The 24,629-nt window shown below is 38.9% G+C and overlaps 1 protein-coding gene across 5 annotated transcripts in view; it reads left to right on the forward strand.

The window, feature by feature from the left end:
• The window catches only part of LOC118008782 (cyclic AMP-dependent transcription factor ATF-7), a 105,399-nt gene that overhangs the window by 20,148 nt on the left and 60,622 nt on the right, over positions 1–24,629 (forward strand). For 4 of the 5 annotated variants that reach the window (XM_035002516.1, XM_035002512.1, XM_035002513.1 and 1 more), the window contains exon 2: positions 16,948–17,016. In XM_035002516.1, the coding sequence (XP_034858407.1) occupies positions 16,969–17,016 (48 nt within the window). In that variant the 5' untranslated portion in view covers positions 16,948–16,968. Of the gene's footprint in view, positions 1–16,947; positions 17,017–24,629 lie in introns of those variants that run through there. The other variant, XM_035002517.1, reaches the window with a different exon arrangement.

Here is a 24,629-nt window from a genome sequence, read left to right on the forward strand (position 1 = left end):
CTCTGTGCTATAGGTAAAATTGTGCTAGAAATAAGTCAGAACATCAGAAGACATCTCTAGAGACTAAAGACTGTGTTGGCAGCCAGCAACTTTCCTGTGTGTTAATTTTAGACTTGATAGTTGAACTTATGTTTGAGCAATTTTAGCTGATAAATGCATTTTTAAAGCACCTTCCTCTTTTGGGGTTTTAACTTTTACTTTCACTTTTAGAAAATTGCAAATTGTGAATGGAAATGTCTCTGCGGAATGAAGTAGCATGCTGTTAGGGACAGGATGCATCTTTTGATAGCTTCTCATCCATTTGAGATTGTTTAGTTATGAATTCTCCTGGAAAGAGAAGGATGGACTTGATGACCCCTCAAGGTCCTTTCCAGTCCAAACATTCATAAATAGAAACTCAGATCAAAGAACTTACTATTGAAGAATCAGGAAGAAAAATAGACATTAAAGAAAATGAAATTGAAGTGGTTCTACTGACCCAGTGGGAATGGCTAAACAGAAAGTAAGGAACATAAATGTCAAGAAATAACTCCTTTGAGCAAGAAACCAAACAAGAATCAACAACAACAAAATTTTGCATTGGGGTCATTTCATGTCTTAAAATATTTCATCATGATACTTTCTCTCCAGAATTTCCCTGGTGGACACTTTGTGTTGAAATAATGTTTGTTTGTCCCCCCACCCTTAAGCCATAGTATTTTGTTTTCTTTGCTTCTCTTGTTTATCCTTTTGTTTAGAAAGTGTGTGTGGCGTGGGGGGGGGGGGGAAGGGGTCTGAATAATATACCCACTCCTTGTATACAATGAAGAAAATTCAGTTTAGTTTTGAAAGTAAACATATACTGCTTGGCTTCCTTAGAGAGGATGGATGAGTGTTATATTTCATGAAAAATTTTATGAAAAGACAAATTTGCCTGACTATATTATAAAAACAGGATGGCTATCTAGTTTTTAAAACTTTGTAGGCATACATCTAGGAAAGATTCCCAATTAAGGTGAATGTGAGTTACTGCAGTAATCTTTTTTTTTTTTTTAAGATTTTTTTATTTATTTGACAAACACAGAGAGGGAACACAAGCAGGGGGAGCAGGAGCAGGAGAGGGAGAAGCAGGCTTTCCGCGGAGCAGGGAGCCCAATGCGGGGCTCCATCCCAGGACCCTGGGATCATGACCCAAGCCGAAGGCAGACGCTTAATGACTGAGCTACCCAGGCGCCCCAATCTTTTTTTTTTTAACTACAGTAATCTTATGAAGGATGTAAGAACACTTAATGAGAGAACAAAACTCATTACAAAGTCACGACTTCACTTTGTTAGCTTTTTCTCATCTTTTGGTAATTTTAATCCTAAATGTTCTCATGTTTGAAACCCGAGTATGTAAAAAGTTTCTCTTTTCAGGATGCCTGGCTGGGTCAGTCAGTGGAGCATGCGACTCTTGGTCTTGGGTTGTGAGTTTGAGCCCCACGTTGGGTGTAGAGTTTACTTAAAAAAAAAAAAAAAAAAAGTTTCTCTTCAAGAGGAAACCAGAGAGGGAGACAAACCATAAGAGACTCTTAATCTCAGGAAACAAACTGAGGGTTGCTGGAGTGGAGAGGGGTGGGAGGGATGGGGTGGCTGGGTGATGGACACTGGGGAGGGTATGTGCTATGGTGAGCGCTGTGAATTGTGTAAGACTGATGAATCACAGACCTGTACCCCTGAAACAAATAATACATTATATGTTTAAAAAAAAAAAAAAGTTTCTCTATTCAAGAATGCATTTATCCTTAATAAATATCAACTTAAGAAAGCATAACAGGAGCTAAGATTTAACTTAAAAAGTCACTTTCTGAGCTTGTGGCTTGGGCCTCCGTGGAACTGTGTCGTTCTGCCATTGCCCCACCTTCTCACTAAATCCAACTTGTTTTGAGTGAAATTACCTATTATCTTATCTGGTATAGTGCTTCTTGCTGACATAGTGGACAAAGAAGATTTATATGCTAAATTGGTCAGATTGTATTTGGGGCTTATAATTTACCATGCAGTAAAAAAATTACTTTTTTTCCAAATTAAAAAAATAGAGCATAATCATTCTTTCTGAAAAGGAATATGCCTGACTATATTATAAAAACAGGATGGTTTATTGATTAGAACATATGACTGCTGTAAATGATTTGTATTGGCACCAAGTTTCTTGCCAGTAACATTTTTTTTTTAAGATTTTATTTATTCATTTGAGACACAGAGATACAGAAAGAGAGAGAGAGAGCATGAGCAGGGAGAGAGGCAGAGGGAGAGGGAGAAGCAGGCTCCCTGCTGAGCAGGGAGCCCCATGCGGGGCTCGATCCCAGGACGCTGGGATCATGACCTGAGCTGAAGGCAGACGCTTAACCATCTGAGCCACCCAGGCGCCCCCTTGCCAATAACATTTATTTAAGCTTTATCAGCCTTGAGTAACACCATGTTGGTTTTATTTAACATGGTTTTTCTGGTATTTCTGGTAGTAACTTCTCTCCTGTAGCACCATTTTCTTTATTTTTTTAAGTTTTGGGCAAGCAGTAGTTTTCTGATATCTTACACATCTGTGTTTGGGACTGTTGAAAGTCAGTTCAGTGAGGGTGCCTGGGTGGCTCAGATGGTTAAGCATCTGCCTTCGGCTCAGGTCATGATCTCAGGGTCCTGGGATCGAGTCCCGCATTGGGCTCCCTGCTCCTTGGGAGCCTGCTTCTCCCTCTGTCTCTCTCTCTCTCTGTCTCTCATGAATAAATAAATGGAATCTTAAAAAAAAAAAAAAAAGAAAGTTCAGTGAGCATTAGAATACTCCAAATAGATCACTATGTTGCCAGTATGTGGATAGTCTTAGAAAATAGATTTTTTTTCCTTGAGAATTTCTAAGCATCTCCATGATTGTCATTATGGGATGTTGTAGCAATTTCCTATCTAGGGCCGAACTCATACTAGGATTTAATATTAAAGTCTATCAGGTTTACTGTTGTTAACAGTCTATTTAAATTAAGTCCATTAAAAAAAAAAAAGAAATTGGGCGCCTGGGTGGCTCAGTTGGTTAAGCGACTGCCTTCGGCTCAGGTCATGATCCTGGAGTCCCTGGATCGAGTCCCGCATCGGGCTCCCTGCTCGGCGGGGAGCCTGCTTCTCCCTCTCCCCCCACCCCCCGCTTGTGTTCCCTCTCTCGCTGTGTCTTTCTCTGTCAAATAAATAAATAAAATCTTAAAAAAAAAAAAAATTAAGTCCACGAAGATTTTACATTTATCCTTAAAGATTAGAGTTTTGGGGGGCACCTGGGTGGCTCAGACCGTTAAGCGTCTGCCTTCGGCTCAGGTCATGATCCCATGGTCCTGGGATTGAACCCCACATCGGGTTCCCTGCTGAGCGGGGAGCCTGCTTTTCCCTCTACCTCTGCCTGCCGCTACCCTTGCTTGTACTCTCTCCTGTCAAATAAATAAAAAATCTTAAAAAAAAAAAAAATGAGTGTTTTGTGGTTGATTGCTATTGGTGTATTGTTTTAGGGATGATACTTTATCTGAAAATGAGTCCGAAAAAACCCAAAACACAGCATTAGATTTTTGAAAGCCTACCAGTTTCCAGGAATTTTTCAACTTCTAAAATGCATTGAGGCCAAACGTAGATAGGTATAATGTTCTCTAGTTATTTCTAACTCTGCTTCCTGCTGTCACTTTAGCAAGTTGTTGCTTCTTTGTTTTTACTTTATTAACCTTTCTGAGGATAGCTTAAAATAGTTCCTTGAATCCTCCAAAAGCCTAGAGAGACTTAAAAAAAAGTTCTAGTCAAGTAGTTGCCTATATGAAGCTGTTCCCAGATAGGTTCTAAGCTTTGGCCATGTGTTGTTGCCTAACTTACGATTCAGCCTAATTCTCACTCCCATCTGTTTTCAGTCATTTGCTACAAAACTATTTGGTCTATTTAAGCTGGCTCCTTTTTTTGAAACCTGTCCCTGCATGTCAGAGCTCAAAATCCAGAAATTAATTTTAACTTTCTCTTTGATCATTCCAGGGTTTGTGTATTTCTTAAAGCAGTGGGTCTCAAACTGCTTTTGGTCTCAGTACCTACCCCTTTATACTCTTCATAATTGTTGGGGACTCCAAAGGGTTTGTCTTGGTTATATATATCTATTGACATTGAGCATTTTAGAAATTAAAATGGGGAAATTGAAAAAACATTTACCTTAAAATAACAACATAGGGGTGCATGGGTGGCTCAGTCGTTAAGCGTCTGCCTTCAGCTCAGGTCATGATCCCAGGGTCCTGGGATCGAGCCCTGCATTGGGCTCCCTGCTCGGCGGGAAGCCTGCTTCTCCCTCTCCCACTCCCCCTGCTTGTGTTCCCTCTCTCGCTATCTGTCAGATAAATAAATAAAATCTTTGAAAAAATAAATAAATAAAATAACAACATAAATAACTATTATAGTGTCAGAAAAATTTAGGGGCAGGGCTTTAAACCTTTTAATGTCTGGCTTAATAGAAAACAGCTGGATTCTCATCTGCTTCTGCATTCAGTCTGTTACAATATGTTGTTTTGGTTGAACTATATGAAGATAACCTGGGCTCACACGCAGATACTAATAGGAAAAGGAAAGATTTATTTTTAAAGATTTATTTATTTGAGGAGGGAAGGGGCAGAGGGAGAGAATCTTCAAGCAGACTGTGCTGAGCGAGGTGCTGGATGTGGGACTTGATCCCACAACCTATGAGATCATGACCTGAGCGGAAACCAAGAGTCCGATGCTCAACCGACTGAGCCACTCAGGAGCCCAGGAAAAGGAAAGATTCTTTTCAGATAATTAATTGTAGATAGTCCTTCTTTGATATTATACCAGAATCCAAAATGTGATAGTTTCTTAAAGGTTAGCTATTGTGTAAAATCTGAAACCACATCTCTGAACTTTTAATACTTTGTTACATTAAAATGAATCATCCTATCTTGCCCTTTAAATAGATCTTTTATCCATGTATGACTTGAACACCCATGAACCCTCTGAAGGGGTCTTAGGAATCTATGGGGATCCCTGGAGCCCACTTTGAGAACTGCTGTCTTATAGTACCAAATTGGAAAAATACAGCTGTTTACAATATGGAAGAACTATAAGCTCTCCAACCATTTTAGTGTCTCTCAAAGGCTGGGTTAATGACCATTTGCACCAGAATTACCCAGGGTGTTTTTTTATTTTTATTTTATTTTTTAAAAGATTTTATTTATTTATTTGACAGAGAGGTAAGCGAGAGCAGGAACACAGGCAGGGGGAGTGGGAGAGGGAGAAGCAGGCTTCCCGCTGTGCAAGGAGCCTGATGCGGGCTCCATCCCCCTGAGCCAAAGGCAGACGCTTAATGACTAAGCCACCCAGGCGCCCCCAGGGTGTTTTTTTAAAGTGTAGATTCTTGGGGTGCCTGGGTGGCTCAGTCATTAAGTGTTGGCCTTCGGCTCAGGTCATGGTCCCAGGGTCCTGGGATCGAGCCCCGCATCGGGCTCCCTGCTCAGTAGGAAGCCTGCTTCTCCCTCTCCCACTCCCTCTGCTTGTGTTCCCTCTCTCGCTGTCTCTATGTCAAATAAATAAAATCTTTAGAAAAATAAAAAAAAATAAAGTGTAGATTCTTGGGCCCCAAAGCCAAAAAAATCCAGGAGGCATAGGAATCTGTATTTTTCAAGGTGCCCAAGTGAATATGCTAAAGGTTGAGAACTATGGAGCTAGCTTAATTAACCTTATTTTTAGAAGACCTAATTTCTTAGGAACCTGACTGAGTCAGAAGAGCATATTACTCTTGAGCCCCACAATGGGTATAGAGATGACTTAAATTAAAAAAAAAAAAAAAAAGAGGGGCACCTGGGTGGCTTGGTTAAGTGTCTGACTCTTGATCATGGCTCAAGTCTTGCTTGATCTCACAGTTGTGAGTTTGAGGCCCACATTGGGCTCCATGTGGGTGTGGAGCCTACTTAAAAAAAGAAGAAAACCTAATTTCTAAAATTTGTAGTCAAATAAAAAGAAATTAGTACTTGAATAGTCACATTATAAAAGTTCTTATTAATGATTAACACAGGGGCGCCTGGGTGGCTCAGTCCTTAGGCGTCCGCGTTCGGCTCAGGTCATGATCTCAGGGTCCTGGGATGGAGCCCCCGCACTGGGCTCCCTGCTCCTCAGGAAGCCTGCTTCTCCCTCTCCCGCTCCCCCTGCTTGTGTTCCTTCTCCTGCTGTGTCTCTGTCTGTCAAATAAATAAATAAAATCTTTAAAAAAAATGATTAACACATACACTCTGACATTTGTCATAATTGGAATCTCCTAATTAACCATGTATTTTAATAATATTTATAAATATCAGGAGTTTGCAAACTAAGGCCAGATAGTAAATAAGGCTTTGAGGCATGAGGTCTGTTTGTAACTACTCAACTCTGCCATTATAGCACCTAAGAAGCCATAGACAGCATGCAAAGGATAAGCATGGCTGTATTCCCATAAAACTTTTTTATGGACACTGAAATTTGAACTTTATCTAATTTTTATGTGTCATGAAATATTCTTTTTTTGTTTTTTTTTTTTTCAACCATTTAAAAATGTAAAATCCAGGGGCACCTGGGTGGCTCAGATGGTTAAGCATCTGCCTTCAGCTCAGGTCATGATCCCAGGGTTCTGGGATCGAGCCCCACATTGGGCTCCTGGCTCATCGGGGAGCCTGCTTCTCCCTTTCTTTCTGCCTCTCCCCCTGCTCATGCTCTCTCTCTCTCTCTGTATCTGTATCTCCAATGAATAAATAAAATCTTTAAAAAAATAATAAAAATGTAAAACCATTCTGAGCTTGTGGGCCATACAAAAACAGGTGGCAGGCTGGATTTGGCCCACGGACTGAAGTTTGCCAGTCTTTGACATATACTATAACTGGATTATGATTTTTTTTTAAAGATTTTATTTATTCATGAGAGAGAGCACATGAGAGGGGGGAGGGTCAGAGGGAGAAGCAGACTCCCTGCCGAGCATGGAGCCCCATGCGGGACTCAATCCGGGGACTCCAGGATCATGACCTGAGCCGAAGGCAGTCGCTCAACCAACTGAGCCACCCAGGCACCCTGGATTATGAATTTAAAAATTGTAATAAAATATACTTAATGTTGGGCATCCCTCTCAGGTCCCCTCCCTCTTTGAGAGCTTTTTACTATTGCTCAATAAACTTTGCTTTGCTGCCCACCACACACACACACACACACAAAATTATACACACACACACTTAATGTTAAAACTATGAACATTATTTAATTTTCCTAGACAAAAAGAATGCTCCAAGAATTTGTAGTCCCTCCAGTTTGTATTTCTGGACATTCATTTGTCTAATAAACATATAAGAAACACCTATTGTGTGTAAATTTTTGGAAATAACACAGTTCAGTTGGAAATAGTTACACAATATGCAGGTTATCATACAACTCTTAGGAGGTTTTTGTTTTTGTTTTTGTTTTTTAAGATTTTATTTATTTATTTGTCAGAGAAAGCACAAGCAGGGGGAGTGGCAGGCAGAGGGATAAGCAGGCCCCCTGCTGAGCAAGGATCCTGATGCGGAACACTATCCCAGGACCCTGGGATCATGACCTGAGCCGAAGGCAGACACTTAACCTGCTGAGCCACCCCGGCATCCCTAATTTTTAGGAGTTCTAAAAAGATGTGCTGTCCATTTTTATATCTTTTTTGAGGTGTGAGAGAATAGGTAACTGGGATTCAGGCCAACCTCAACCTCTGACTCATCTTTTGTCTATTTTTTTTTTTTTTAATAACTCTCTACCTCAGTTTTCCAGTCTGTTAGCAAAGTGCTTTACAAAAACGCTGATATAAAACAGTAAGGCAAGTTAGTTTAAGATTACAGTGATATATGTGCTTTCTATAATCCCTTTGGGGCAATTGGTTTACCTACTAGGGAAATAATATATGCTAAACTGTTTTTATGCTAAATAATAGAGTGGAAAACAAACCCAGAATTTATGAACAGAAATTTCAATTCCTAAATAATCTACTACTTGGTTAAAACCTGAGTCTTCTTTGTTTTCTGAGGTTCACATAATGTGCATTATAGTCTCACAGTTCATATGTTTATTGGTATCTTTTCCTTAAATCAATTTTCTAGATGTAATGCAAATCACAGCAACACTGAGTATCCTATGGCGAATAAAATGTTGAGACTGCTGTGGTAGAGATCTTTGGTGTTTGTACTCTTTGCTTAGCAGCAGCTAAATTATCTTAAAGTCAAACTTGGTATCCAAAATTATGTTCTTGGAAGAGAACTCTTTGTATATGATTTCTTTCTTTTTAATATCATAAGGGAATGGGGCCCATAGAGCTCTGTTTGGGTGCCTGTCTACATTTTTAAGCTTGTTTATAGCTGAGCTGAAAGGCCTTTAGTACCTGCTAAGCTTGGTTTTGGCTCTCTTTATTCTCTTTGTGATGAATGGCTGGGGAAATTTCTAAATGTTTAATATAAGTAATACTCGTTAGGGAGCATTCATGGGATTTTGAAAATGGGTCCTTGAAGGTAACAAAGGAGGAACTATCTTGAACTGCTTGATTACCCTGTGTATCGATATGTTTAAGTTTCCACCAGTTTCCACTGTGTCTTTCTATATGAAGCTGCTAGTTTATAATTTTAGAAAGATTTTTTGGTAGTCCATTTTGAACTTAATTTGTCAGTTGGTTTTGTTGCTTTGTAGTAGAGAATGAACAACCTTGCATGATTTGTAAATATACTGTTTAGTGCTTTAGAAGAGTCTACCAGATGTGGACCTTTTTTTAACTCATAGACATTTTTTTAAGTCATGCAGATCATTGTTTTTATTAGATTACACTATATTATTTTTATTTTTTAAAAGCAATCTGTGATCATTGTAGACTTTGGAAAATACTGAATGTACGAAGAAGAAAACAAAATTACCTGGAATACCATTATCCAGAGATAACCATTATTAACATTTGATGCCAATTCCCTTATCTTTTTATATGCTTATTATTTGTTTGCTTTTTTTTTTTTTTTTCAGTAGGCTCTACGCCTAGTGTGGGGCTTGAACTCATGACCCCAAGATCAAGAGTCATAGAGTTGCATGTTCTACTGACTGAGCTAGCCAGTCACCCCTATTTTGTTTGCTTTTTTTATAGATTTGGAATTATGGTGCATATGCAATTTTATATCCTGGTTTTTTCCCCCCACAGAATGTATAGCATTTTCTTATGTCATTAAACAGCTTTCAGAAACGTTATTCTTAACTTAAATATAGCCTGTTGTCAGGCAGTATCTTACATTGATTCATTCTTAAACATTTAATTCCTGTTCTTTTTTTCTTATTGTTATAAATAGGACTATAATGAGCATTTTAATATATAAGTGGTCCATGTTTTGGGCTTTAACCTCAGAATAAAATCCTGAAAAAAGAATGATTTGTTCACGGGCGCCTGGGTGGCTCAGTTGTTAGGCGTCTGCCTTCTGCTCGGGTCATGGTCCCAGGGTCCTGGGATCGAGCCCCGCATCGGGCTCCCTGCTCCGCAGGTGGTCTGCTTCTCCCTCTCCCACTCCCCCTGCTTGTGTTCCCTCTCTTGCTGTGTCTCTCTGTCAAATAAATAAATAAAATCTTTAAAAAAAAAAAAGATTTGGGAACACCTGGGTGGCTCAGTCGGTTAAGCGTCTGCCTTCGGCTCAGGTCATGATCCCAGGGTCCTGGGATCGAGTCCCGCATCGGGCTCCCTGCTCCGTGGGGAGCCTGCTTCTCCTCTGCCTCTGTCTCTCTCTCTGTCTCTCATGAATAAATAAAAAAAATAAAATCTTAAAAAAAAAAAGATTTGTTCAAGGGATACAAAACATTTTAAGACAAGGGCACCTGGGTGGCTCAGTCGGTTCAGTGTCTGCCTTCTGCTCAGGTTGTGATCCCGGGGTCCTAGGATCTAGTCCTTGCATCGGGCTCCCTGCTCCAAGAGGGGCCTGCTTCTCCCTCTCCCTCTGCCTGCTGCTCCCCTGCTTGTGCTCTCTCTCTCTCTCTGTCAAATAAATAAATAAAATCTTTAAAAAAAAAAATTTTTTTTTTAAAGATTTTATTTATTTATTTGAGACAGAGAGAATGAGAGAGAGAGAGAGCACATGAGAGGGGGGAGGGTCAGAGGCAGAAGCAGCCTCCCTGCTGAGCAGGGAGCCCGTCGCGGGACTCGATCCAGGGACTCCAGGATCATGACCTGAGGCGAAGGCAGTCGCTTAACCAACTGAGCCACCCAGGCGCCCTAAAAAAAATTTTTTAAGACAATATAAATATTGCCAGATTGCTTTCCAGAAAGATTGTTCAAATATGTACTACCAAAAGTCTTATATGAAGGTATAAGAATGTCTGTGGCATTCTTTTTTTAATGTTTCTTTTTTTAGTTAAGATTTTATTTTACTTCATTTATTTTTCTAAATAGGCTCCACACCCAATGTGGGGCTTGAACTCACAACCCCGAGACCAAGAGTCGCATGCTCTACCTATGAAGCCAGCTAGGCCCCCCTCTGCTACATTTCTTTTATACTTGAAAATATATCTTAACAGCTCTGTTCTCGGTTTTGTTTTCAAGAGCCAATGAAGGGTTAACTTGACAAATAATCTTCCTTCTCCCCATTTTTTAACACTCTAATCAAAAGCTATGGATCCTCCTCTATGTTATTTGGATGATAAGGAAAGCACAGAATTGGTTGGGTGTAGCCACATCAAGTGCTTTAGGCACAAAGTAGTTGTAAAGTATGTTCTTAAAATATGTCTTAAGAAGAATATGTATTTAAAATATGTCAAACATGTTTAGCTTTAAATACACAAATACCTGGGTAGCAATTGTTTTGTGGACCTAGCTGGCAGCTTTCTGAAAAAAACAGGAAGATAAATGTAGAATTTCAGCAGAGTATACTTGAATATTGGCTTCATATTAAATAAAAAAAATATTTACCAAAAATCACCTGTGTTATGAGAGGAAAGGCGTCCAGAATTTTTAACCCAGATCTCTATAGTCTACCCCGTTCCCTTTTTGGTCACAGATAATACAGCCATTTCCTTTTTATTCATGAAACTGAAATAGCCTGCTCGTAGCCACTAAGATATCACCATTTCATTTCTTTCATAGCAGTTATCTGCTATTAATCTAAAATTATTTTGTTTACTTGCTTAGTGTTTATTTCTTCCTTTTAGAGTATAAGCACTGTAAGGGTAGAAACCTTGTCACTGTTGAATTCCGGGGCCTAGAGTGTGGGGTAGGCACTGAATAAAGTATTCAGTGAATTGATGAATTTTAAGGTGTTTTGTTTTGTGTTTAAGTAGGCCCCATGCCCAGTGTGGATGGAACACAACTCGTGGCTTGAACTCACGACCCTGAGATCAAGACCTGGGCTGAGACCAAGAGTCAGATGCTTAACTGATTGAGCCACCTAGGCACCCCAGTAAATTGATGAATTTTAAAACTGACCATATTTACTTTTTGATCCACAAAGTAAATTGTGATTATTAGTTTCAAACTTTGTCCTTGTCAGATCTTTTACCAAGACTTTAAATCCCTCTTTTTGTGCTCTTGCCTATACTCTCTGAAGTTGTCTAGCAAAGGAATTTGATAAATGACCATAAATAATAAGAAATAGCAAGGGATCTAATGTGTATACTGATCAGTCTCTTGACTAATTGAACTTGTAAATTAAGCCATCATTCTTACCACTTACTTGGCATCTCTCATGCCAAATGACAAAAATTCCTTGACCAAACTTTAGGCAGTTTCCTGAACCTTCTTTTAGGCCCATCAGTGTACTTTCTTGTAAGATCCAGTTTTAGCAAGAATCCCTCACCATCGGTATCTGATCACCCTCATATCTGATCAGGTTCTTCATCTTTCACCATCCCCTAGGTTATGTATCATCATCCTGGCCTATCTTTAGCAAGAATCTTGTTAGGTCGGTTTAGTCAGAATCCCCTTCTCCTGATGTTTCCTCTTAGTACTTTTCCATCCATTAGCCCCCACCATGGTCCTTGGCTATAAATTTCCATTTGCCCCTGATGTTTTCAGAATTGAGCCCAGTTCTGTACTGAGATCTCTTTTCCCCTATTGCAATAGTTCTGACTAAAAACTGATTTTTAATGCTTTAACTACTGTCCAACTCTAGTTTTTCTTTGAAGATGAGTGAAAGATTCTTTTTTTTGCAAAGGATTATTGTCTTTTTATGTCCACTTTGCCTGGCACTTAGTTCCTTAGTAATGTTTTTTGAATGAATGAATGATAGCTAGTCTGAACCCCTTCTAGATTTTCATGAATTTTTGATATTAATGGTGCATATGCCCTTCTCATTTTTTATACTTAGCAGTATCTGCTTTTTGTTATTAGGAACCTAAGAACAGGGCACCTGGGTGGCTCAGTTGGTTAAGCGACTGCCTTTGGCTCAGGTCATGATCCTGGGGTCCCAGGATCGAGTCCCACATCGGGCTCCCTGCTCAGCAGGGAGTCTGCTTCTCCCTCTGACCCTCTTCCCTCTCGTGCTCTCTGTCTCTCATTCTCTCTCTCAAATAAATAAATAAAATCTTAAAAAAAAAAAAAAAAAAGGAACCTAAGAACAGGCCCCTGGGTGTGTTTGTACATGGCTTTTATTCCTTACTAAAGTTGGGCCATTTTATGAACAGCAATTAGTTACTAAAGAGATAATCACATTATAGCTGGGTCCAGAGAATTGATTTTGTAGTCCTCAGTGACAGACTTCATCCTCATTCTACTAAAAAAGAAGAAAAAAAAAGATAGATATGCATATATATGTGTGTGTGTGTATATATACATGTATATATGTATATACATAGAAAATCAGTTCTCTTATTTGCACATTGACCATTTTAGGATGTACTTCTGGTTTTGACAAAACTGTTTAACATAGATTTTATGAAATTATCCCAGTTATTAAAAATCAGTCTCTAAACTTTGGATTTTCTTCACTTCTCTCCCAGCATTCAAATAACTTTCTCTCTTTTGAGTAAATAGTAATTTTTATCATTTATGCATTCTGGTGACTCCCGAGTACATGAGCCTTTTCTTCTGCAGACTTGGCCTCTAGAACGGCCTTTTTCTTCATCTTTGTTTTCCTGTTCTAAGATCTCCTCTGAAAGCATCTCACTTCCTCCTGGAAATGTCTCTTAATGTGTGTATCCTTTGCCTGTCATTTATTGGTTAGTTGTGTAAAATGCTGAGTTTCATCCTGAGGAATAGATTGAGGAGTAGATGACAGACTTGAGTGTCACGCCTAGACACGTGATCTACGTGTCAAGTAGTACAGTTACAAATGGGCCATGAGTTAAATTCTAGCGAATGGCAGCATCTTTATTCAAGATTTCACCTTTGTCTCAGCCTGTTTATACTACAGAAATGTGCTGCTTTTTGTTCTTGAGAAGGCATCAGTTTGACCTCTCTCATAATTAGAGATTTGTTTTAAGTATCAAATAGAAATAAGCAATGGCATTCCTTATATGTAGCTATTGATTAAGCTGACTGGGAATTTAAAAAGATGTAAGCTGGATTTTTTTTTTTTAAGATTTTATTTATTTATTTATTTGACAGAGAGAGAGACAGCGAGAGCAGGAACACAAGGAAGGGGAGCGGGAGAGGGAGAAGCAGGCTTCCTGCTGAGCAGGGAGCCCGATGCGGGGCTCAATGCGGGCTCGATGCGGGGCTCAATCCCAGGACCCTGGGATCATGACCTGAGCCGAAGGCAGATGCTTAACGACTGAGCCACCCAGGCGCCCCTGGATTTTTTTTTTTTTAAGTAGGAGAACAGATCATTATTTATTGTTGTTATATATTTAATTCTTAAAAAAGACAAATCACCCTAAAGTGAAAAAGCAAGAATGATGGAAATGAAAAGGAGCAAGAGACTGAGGAATGATTTCAAAATAATTCTGGGTATTTAAGAAAGAGGGCCTTCTTCCTCCCATTGTGATCCTCCTTTTGGTGAAAATGGGAAAACAAAAAGCCAGTAAAGTGGGAAGGAAGCAGGAAATCCTAGTTAGTGATCGTCAGATTTGAGTATTTAAGAGCCATGAAAATGCTTGCTTCTTTTACATTTAATACTTTTCCCCCAACTTGGTTTTGCCTTTTGTTTTCTTTAGAAAATCATGCTTTTTCATTTCTATTTCCTAGTAAGGATACAGTTAAATAAAATTTGGAAGCCATATATTGTGATATGATTGTACAAAACCAAGTTAAATTTTGAATTTTGTGGTTGGAGGGAAACCATTCCAGAGTTTATTCAGTCACTTCCTATGCCAGTGCTGCCCTACTGCTCAGCCAGCAAGCCCTCTTTTTCTCCTCTAACTAGGTAGAAAACAGAAAATTTAGCCTCAAATAACAGAAACAAGGTAAAAGGAAGGAGTCCCACCTGGTCCTTATGTTATGTCTGCTCTAGTCCTTGTAGTTTACTTCCTGGTTGAAAATATGCTACAGGACCTTGTTGAGATAAAATTCTCATTTCATGATTATATTAGGAAAGCAGGGTTTGGGACTAGGAGGTGAAATTATCTTCAGCACAGCAGTTAGGGATTTTTCCAGAAATGAATTGCTTTCCAAAAATGTCCTGAATTTTCAGTCATAATGGCCATGGTCTTTGCATTTATTTACTTTTATTTACTTTATGTTTATTTTTTGCACTATGTCATAGTTCCAGAAAGTGCTAAAAAATCATCATGTATTTAAAACAAACAAACCAGAAAACCTCTTGTCCTGGGGCTGTGTGAAGAAGAATAAAGCTCTCATTTTCCCAGTACCCAATCATCAGCTTCAGCTGGCTTCTCCTAGGAATAGAATTTATTGAAGCAATTTATCCTGGCTAAATGTGATATAAATCTATGTATACCTATGTACATACAGGCTCTCTTCCATTACAGCAATGCTGCAGCATCAGTTTCCTTCATAGTTAGACCCTGTTCCTAGCACACTGAAAGATGACTAAGAAGCCCTTTCTATTTTGGGGGGCACCCCACAATTTTAAACACTGATTAGTTGTGGAATTACTGATCAGAGCACCAGATATACTGGTTTCCAACCCCGGAGTGAGTCTTAAGAGAGTCGGAGAGATGTTACCTAGCTCCCCTCTGAGTTTTAAGCAGGGTTTTCTGATTACCAAATTCAGTCTAGCACTTTAACATTTTATTTTAATGCAGACCTGACTGAGGTTAACCTGATATTTTGGTTTATCTCCAAGATAAAAATTTGAGTTTAGTTACAGTTCTGAAGTTGTTTCTAGGCATATTCAAATTATAGTTCTTCCTCTTTCATCTTCCCTTGTTAATACTGTTTTCTACACCTTCCTTTCTTGTAGAAGGATGTTCGAAAATATCCTTTAGGAGTTTTTCCTATGAAGACTATTTTTGTGCCCCCCCTCCCCCCTTCAAAACCCTGTTTATCGGGCGCCTGGGTGGCTCAGTTGGTTAAGCGACTGCCTTCGGCTCAGGTCATGATCCTGGAGTCCCTGGATCCAGTCCGGCATCGGGCTCCCTGCTCAGCGGGGAGTCTGCTTCTCCCTCTGACCCTCCCCCCTGTCATGTGCTCTCTCTCATTCTCTCTGTCTCAAATAAATAAATAAAATCTTAAAAAAACAAAAACAAAAAAAAAACCCTGTTTATCTTATAGGAATATTTTTACTATGATTTGCATTTCTCATCCTTATCCATCTCCACCTCTATTTTTTTTTTTTTAAGATTTTATTTATTTATTTATTTGAGAGAGAGAGAATGAGAGACAGAGAGCATGAGAGGGAGGAGGGTCAGAGGGAGAAGCAGACTCCCTGCCGAGCAGGGAGCCCGATGCGGGACTCGATCCCGGGACTCCAGGATCATGACCTGGGCCGAAGGCAGTTGCTTAACCAACTGAGCCACCCAGGCGCCCTCCACCTCTATTTTTATTCCTAGTTGGGAAATGAGATATTTCCCCAACACATTTGTATTGGAATTATTGTTCTTTGACAAAGAATTTCGATCAACATTTCAAGTTTAGCTTCAATACTTAAAGAACAACAACAGTATAAGCCCTATTAAATTCTTCAGAGAAATAGAGAGGATGGATGGTGATGCCTTTTAGTGCCATTTCTTTTTTTTTTTTTTTTTTAGTGCCATTTCTTTTATCCCCTGCAGCAGCAACACATCTGTTGGCTGCAACAGAGCAGCCCAAGAACTCTGGCCGAGAGCGGCACAAACAGCCGGAACATATTCACCCAGTAAACCCCCAAAGAGTCGACATTTGTTTTATTGCTGCTTTTAAAATCCTAGCCATAAATAGAATTAGAGGGGGAAGGGCACCGATATTTCTCCATTTGCCACAGACGATTGGTGGGGGGAGAAGGAGGCTCCCAGTGGGGAGAGAAGGTTTTTATTTTTATTTTTTTATTAATGAAAATCATTTCCCATGCAGCCCAATAGGATGGGTGCTTTGTTTTCTTTGGCAATAATCTGGGATAAACGGCCCTTGCCAACAGTCTCGTAGTTTATACACCAGGGAGCCAGATTATAGCCCTGTAAAATGGAGCACCCCTCCTATAATCCCTTAATTAATTAAATGACAAATTTTGGTCTTCTGTAGTTCAGAAATATGGCTTCCGCATCGAATGTTCAGTGGATTTATTGACATGGGGAACTGCACTGATTGTAATTCAGCAGACTAGAGGAGTGTGTTATATACTGTAGAAGAAAGAGGGAAAATCTACCAAAGGTTTGAAATTCCTTGACTATTTAGGTCTCAATTTTTCTAATTAAAAGTTTCAGTTGAGGCGCAGTAGATCATATGCCACCTGTCTAATGGGTCTCCCCAAAGTAGCCTGTGTTTTAGCTTTCATAGACAGCATTCTTGGAACACCTGTTTCTAGCCTTGATATTTTTGAAGCACTTTTTTTTTTTTTAACTCCAGAGTATTTAACATAACTTTTCCCCCTGCCTCCCCCTCCTCAGCTCCGCTCTGCTATATGAAATATGGGAGACGACAGACCATTTGTGTGCAATGCCCCGGGCTGTGGACAGGTACGTTTACAATATACTTTATTGTGAATGTCTCGTTGTGAATCAAAGTGGCTGTTTTATCACTAAGGCAAAGAGTTTAAAGCCGGTATTTTACGTGATCACTGGAGGTAATCAGATCAGAGGATTTGCAGTGTGTAAATCCATGTTATGAGGAAGTGTAGGCACTCTACCGTAATGAAATCTGCCTTGCTCTCTTTCATATTGTTATTCTACCAGTGTTTGTTTCCCAACACACAGTGTTGAGGAATACATGTTGCTCTCTCCTGCTTTCTAAAGCTATCCATCTAAATATAAAACAAGTTTAGAAATATCTTTTCCTCAGCCTTCGTGGATATAAAAGTGTGCTTAACATATTTAGAGTAGGCTGCTGAGAATGTACCTGTTCATCGTGAACCCCAATTTGTTGGAGTCTATTGGATTTTTTACATAAGAAAAAAGTTTCTTTGGACTGTGGATCCAGAAAATCGTTGGTAGGTAAGGCAGATATCTTTCTATCTAGGAAATACAAATCCAGCATAGAACCTGAGATCTCACAGCAGTATATAAACTACAAGATTTCTCAACTGTCTTCCCTTTCTGACACCATGAAATGCCTTGTTGTGTGTCAGCTGCCATGTTATTGTTTGCATATGTGTACATTATGTGTCAGATATTTTTCATTATATGCTTTTTTAATAAAGTAATTTTGTTGAAACTGCCTTTTTACACCCCCCCCTCCATTTTGTACCTTCTTAACTTCTCTTCCTAGACCCTCCCCTACTGCCATGTTCCACAAACGATGAAGAAAAGCATACAAAGGAAGTTTTATCAGCCTTCCTGAATTGATTTTATGGAACTGAGGGTTCAGTTTCTGTTCAGTTAGGAATATGCCATGTGACTGCCCAGTGACACTTACTGGTGGTATGTGAAATTGCAGACTAGTTCTATTAAACATTGTAAATACTTAAGCAGAAAGAAGAGAGTTAAGTTCCAGAGATTCCTAAGAATTGGAATTTGAGAGGTGAATGAGATGAGAGTAGTGACAAGGAATAAGCAGAAGGAGGATTCCAAATTCCAGTAAACACTGAAAATTTCAGAAAAGGCTAAAAAAGCCATTGCATTCTGAAGTATTCAGCATTGTAGGGTATATTTCCTTTCTTGTCAGAATTTTCAACGTTATTGTTGACTGTTTCCCCCCATGTGATTTGTGTTTTATTTTACAATAGAAGCCACTTGGGAAATTAGGGTAAATTTGTTTCATTTTTCAGACAGCTGTATTAGAATACATATCTGAACCTGATCCCTCCAAATTTTTGTGTGTGGATTTGTTGATAATACTATTTACTGTGATTTCCATAATTGATACCTGGGACCCTTTTCACTTATCTCCATTTTAAAATCTGCATTTTGGGTGAAAAGATTTATTTTTCTCATACTTATATTTATTTTTCTTCATTTACTGTTTAAGCTTCTCAGTGCCCCTCTTATGTTTTATGCTTAAAACCACCTAGACAAGGACTTAAAGAAATTAAAATGGATTATAAAATTAAAGGAATAAACTGGGAAAGCATCTCTTAAGCTCCCTGAGGAAGAAAGGTATAAATGGGTTTCTTTAGGCCCTCTCATCAGAAAAGAGTAATTTTCACTGAAATTTGTGAGATCCCAGAGGATTTTGTGTTTGTTTCTTTTTGTTTTGCATTTTTTGGACTAGAGGTGGTAAAAACAGTAGGGCCTTTTTACTTTGGTTCCTTTTGTATTGTTGGATACTGTTTATCATAAGCCTCTTCCTTCCCCTACTTCTTCCTCCCATTTCTGAATTGTTTGCTGGTGTTTTGGTTGTTCAGATTCGTTACAACCTCTAGTGTTGGTCCTGAAGGCTTTTCTCCCCCTCAGCGGATATGGAACTCAGGGAGATTGCTACCTTCTTTTGGATTCAAGTTACTTGTTTCATAGAAAAGGATTGAAAGTAGCATCATTCATTTGTCCCTTTTCCTCCTTTGCATGTCAGGACTTTATGGTCAGGTAAAAATTGTAGTTCTGTAGTTATATTTAGTCACCTTCCAAGTTTCTCCCAATATCTAGTGACAATTAACTCTAAAGTGGGATCTCTACAAGATTTACTTTACTATGATTGCTTTCCATTATATGAAATAGTAGAAATCTGGCAGGGAAGATAAATTTGGGAAAGCAAAACTACCCTTGGCCTGTCATCCAGCTTTCTTATATCCCTTGAAAATGGTTTCATCCTGGAGCCACTTGAGGCCTTCAAGCTATTTATAATCCACTGTCATTGATTCAAAATTTTTATTCCAGACACAGTAGAATAATTTTTTTAAAAAGCTACGTAAATCCCAGTAGTGGTAATAAGGACCATGATAATTTTTACAAGACATGGTTTAGAACTTATTGCCGTAGAAGCCTCAAAAATCAGTGGTTTCTACCACTTAGAGGAAGAAGGAATGAAAGCAAATTAGAATTCAAGAGACTGATCCTTAAAAAAACCAACCAGCAGAGAAAAAGTATAGGAATCTTGCATTATTTCAGTATCTGTTCTCTGCTCAGACTTTACCCTATGTACCCCTAAACTCAGAAATCATCTTACGCCTTAATATTAAGGGAAGGTGAAAGGAAAATTCACCTAAAATAGACTAGTGGATTATGCTGTCCACCATATAATCAAAACCACAGGGCTTTCAATGGATACGTAAACATGTTTTGGTTGCTAGGTCTTTAATGGCTGTTATTTTTGGATTCTGTTCATGATCTACTTCCCAACAGTAAGTCTGATGTGACACAGCTGAATTCTAAATATGCTGCATGCACTTTTTTAAAAGAAAGATGGCTGCTGAACGTTGTATTCTTTGCTTTTTTTTTTTTAAAGATTTTATTTATTTATTTGAGAGAGAGAGAATGAGAGAGAGCACATGACAGGGGGGAGGGTCAGAGGGAGAAGCAGAGTCCCTCCGATGCGGGACTCAATCCAGGGACTCCAGGATCATGACCTGAGCCGAAGGCAGTCGCTTAACCAACTGAGCCACCCAGGTGCCCTATTCTTTGCATTCTTATCTGAAAAGACAGATGATAGGTGTTTTGAGCCCTCTCATCCCTATTCTCCTGTTGAGACCCTGTTTCTCTTGAGGCCTCATCACTCTCATGAAGAGGAACTTAGGGAAAGCAATATTCTTGCTAATACCTCTCTATGGAATGTGGTAGCAGGAATAGTTAATAGAGCTGCCTCCAGAGAATGGGTTAACGTTGTTAAGGCAACAGTACCCCAGATACCCTGTGGCAAAGGGTTGGGTTGAATTTGAGTGGTTTGGGTTTTTGAAATGTTTATAAGATAGCATCTAATTAAAACCATTGTGACTATAAAATGGCTTTCCTTCTGTGTTATTAAAATTAGTTTGGTGCTGAATTTAGGTAGTCTTTTGTTTTTGATGCTTTGGGGAACATTTTTATTTAAAGGTGGATTGTAAAATTGTTCTATTGTTTGTGGAAGCAGGGAAAACTATAGTTGACCCTTGGCCAATGGAAGGATTAGGAGCACACGGGGGAGTTAAAAATCTGCATATAACTTTTGACTCCCCAAAAACTTAACTACTAATAGCCTACTGTTGACCTGAAGCCTTACCAATAAAACATAAACAGTTGATTAACCCATATTTTGTATGTTATATGTACTATATACTGTATTCTCACTTTGGAGTAAGCCAGAGAAAAGAAAACGTTAAGAAAATTGTAAGGAAGAGGGCGCCTGGGTGGCTCAGTTGGTTAAGCGACGCCTTCAGCTCAGGTCATGATCCTGGAGTCCCGGGATTGAGTCCCACATCGGGCTCCCTGCTCAGCAGGGGGTCTGCTTCTCCCTCTGCCCTCTTCCCTCTCGTGCTCTCTGTCTCTCATTCTCTCTCTCTCAAATAAATAAATAAAATCTTTAAAAAAAAAAGAAAGAAAATTGTAAGGAAGAGAAAATTTATGGTACTGTGCTATATTTATCAGAAAAAAAAAATCCACGTATAGGTGGACCTATGCAGTTCAAACCCATGTTGTTCAAGGGTCAACTAGTCTATGTTTCGACAGTAATCTTGAATTTGTAAATGCGGTTAGATAACTTACCTTTTGGACACTTTTTGCCCAGTTTTTATTACTAGGAGTCAACAAATTCCGTATTCCTGTACCTCCCTCTCGGGAACATGACACTGTTTTGCAGTACAAATCATGCAGATTTAAGTAGTCCTTCTGGTTACCATAACTAAGCCTTTGAGCAGAAGCTGATCATATATAAGCTTATTACCTAGAATATCTGTTTCTTTAAGAGCAGGAACACAGTTCCTCTGAGGAGATACTTCTAATGAACAGGATCACCCCATCATTAGCCATTGAGGAAGGTTTTGGTCATAACCACTCTGTATCCACTCTGTCCTTTTAAGGAAAAACGCTTTGATTGTTTCTCTGTCCAGTGTGACCTGAGGGGCTGTTAACTCTTTTTTTTCTCCCTAAGGATATCTACTACTGGATCTTTTCTTTTCCCAGAGGACATTTAGGTACAGGTTGACGTTCTGCTCATATCTATCTGAGACGTGAAACACATAACTAGCTCATATAGACCTCCAGGGCCTGCTTTCCCTTTCTGAGGCCAAGAATAGCAGTAGAGCCCTAGTTGTGGTGGGATTGAGGGCAGCTTCTTGTACCTCCTTATCTTGTCATATAATAGGAATAATGTTTATGGTGCTGTAGTCCTGGCTTCACTTGGCATTTAACCAACCTCCAGTGCTGTTTATTGCTTCGTATCCTCTGCCTCCATGAACATTATCCCTTAAATCTCTATTGCTTTGTAGTATATGAGGCAACAAATAGCTTCTATGATTGGTTAAATGCTGGCATGCTACAAAGGTATATGTTTTATTGCCTATGTAACACAAGTCTATAGAGATTGTTTTCTGTTATCCCAGCCCTCCCTTTAAGTGGGCCATACTGGTACTATGGGACTCTGGATTTTTAATTCTGTCCCTTTGGCAAGTTTCCCTCTTACCTGGCATTAGCACAAAAGAAAAGAAGGAAGAATGGGTTGGTGCCGATGACTAATTCTTTATGTCAAGAGAGCATCTTGAATTAGAGAATAACCAGGAAGAAATGGCTCTGATAGGTAAATGCCATTTATGGTGGTATATGCCATCTTTACATGCTTCGACAGGTGAGGGCAATTTCAGGCAAACAAATAAGCCTTTCTTCCTCACCCCCTGCCAAGAGTTTAAAAAAATTCAAATTTTTATTTAATAATTCATATTTCATTCAATAATTCATCCAGTTCCCATCTGGTAAGAGTGCCTGCATGCTGTCAGGCAGCTGAAAATACACTGCATTATACACAATTAAGCCAAATGCTAACCTTGTTTTTTGTAATAATATGTTGATTTTGCAATAACTTTCAGTCCACTCAGAGTATGTACAGTTTTATGAACCCTTGTGCTGGAAGTAGACCATTGAGGAAGGATGTAATCGTGTGGACAGAATTGGGACTAAGATTTTTTATAATGTAAATATGTTAAGAGCAAGGAATTAAACCTGTTTTTAATGTCCGATCTGGCACTCTTGACACTTGCCTTTAGAAACATGTGGTTGATGATTTTAGCTTTTTATGTTACCATTATTATTATGTTACTAAGAACATAGTAGATTAAAAGCATCCCTGCCCCAGTCTGCCGGGGAGTGAGGATGGCGGGGTGGGGGGGTGCGGGGAGGCTGTATGAACCTAATTAGAGCTATACCCAAGAAATTAAGATGAAATTTTTCAGTTATTCACTCTTGTTTTCCTTGGGTATGACTTAATATTTGGAATGGGAGCCCAGAAACTGTTCTCAGAGCATTCCTGGTAGGAAAAAAAAAATCCTGTATCTTTGTATCTCAGTTCTTCCTAACTCAGGAGAGAGGCTGTTTCCTAGTCCCTTCTTTTATAAAATGCCGAATTAATAAAGTGCCTTCTGGATCTGGGAGCCTGTCCTTCGTTAGTCCCTCTTTTGCCTCCCCTGCAAAACCACATATAGCTAGGTTGTTAACTTACAAGATATTGTCATCATTATGTAGAATTCATCGTTCTCTTATCGAATACTCTTCCAGCTAATGCGGCAGATTGAAGAACAGCCAATGTGTTCCCTCTTTCTGGTTAGCGTGTTTCTTTAATGCAGATTGACTTGCTCAGCAGTCGCATTTTGTCTGAAGCTCTTGTTAGGGCCTGCTCTGTATGTGGATTCATAACACATCTGTGTGTACATCTACAGTGCTGTATAAATAATAATAAGTAATCACCAGATGGCCTATAACTGCTCCTCTGGACCCGCTGGGTCTTTTGAAGCTGTTAGTAAAGTCTTCTGGCGTTTTGCTGGGGGAAACTTGTCATAGATTTATTTCTAAAAAAATTCAAACTCACAACTGGGTGTTTAGGACTAGATATTGCTGTCTGTGTTGTAAATATTTAACAGGCTTTGTACAATGACAAGTAAAAGCGCCATTACTAACCACACACAGTGGCTATGGAGCTCTTCTTCCCTCCCGGCCATTTAGAAAGGAAACAAAATGCCGATAAATTGTGCGTTATGAACAAGGTGCAAGTGATGCTCTCTGGAAGCTCTTTCATAGGAGAGGAAAGAGAACTTCAATGTTCTGTCAAAGGATGTAACCGGACAAACTTAAGCTTTTTAGCCATATGCCAGTGACTTATATTAAAACACAGTGTCCTTTTTAAATTGGCTTTACAGTATAAGAGAAGCCCCTTCATTTGGAGTTAGGGAAGAGCCAGGTTTTGATCTTAATTGAGTCTCTATAACCAAATGATAAACCCCTTTGAAAGGGTTACAGTTGCAAACATTAGTAAACACTTAGCTAAATTTCACTTAGTCAGATCTTTAGACTTTTGGTTTTGTCTAAAAATTTAGGATATTTATTGTTTGCCAGTGTTATTTATAATGCAGAATGTCTTTATTTTTGTCCTCTTTTCATTTGTTTTTGTAAAAGGGGTTATGTTTTGTTTTTTTGGGAAAAAAATCTTATTCTGATTTTCTGCTTATAATTTTCTGTGCTATATTTTGCTATTACTACTGCCCATGCTCCAGTTCCTGTTCCAGGGTATTTGCTCAGTACAGCAATGAATATTTTAAAAAATCAAAATAGAACTGATTATCTCTAAATTTTAGTGTTTTAAAATAGTTGTTTATTATAAGATGAAAAAGATTTCAAACAAATGGCATATCTTAACTCTCAAGCCTAGTTTTCTTTTGTCTGTTGAGGGTTGAATCTATTTAACCATAGAGGGACTGTCCTATAAATCATAGCATGTGGCTGTTACTTTTGACTTAGGATATGTAGAGAGCTTTTCTCCTTCAAAATCTCATCTTGAAGAAATGACATACAAATTGTGAGGGAGAAATGCTGCTATTAATAGTTTATTGTCACTAGAATTTGCTTTTAAATCCGTCAAAAATTATCAGTTGAAGGATAAGATTTCAAGAAGGAAAACATTGTGGAGAAAAGATGGAAGGTTTGGGGTTTATCTCTTTTTTTTTTTTTTTAAGATTTTTAAAAAATTTATTTGACAGAGACACAGTGAGAGAGGGAACACAAGCCAGTGAGTGGGAGAGGGG

Source organism: Mirounga leonina, unplaced genomic scaffold (assembly GCF_011800145.1).
Source record: "Mirounga leonina isolate KUSES-001 unplaced genomic scaffold, KU_Mleo_1.0 Mir_126, whole genome shotgun sequence".
Lineage (NCBI taxonomy): Eukaryota > Metazoa > Chordata > Mammalia > Carnivora > Phocidae > Mirounga > Mirounga leonina.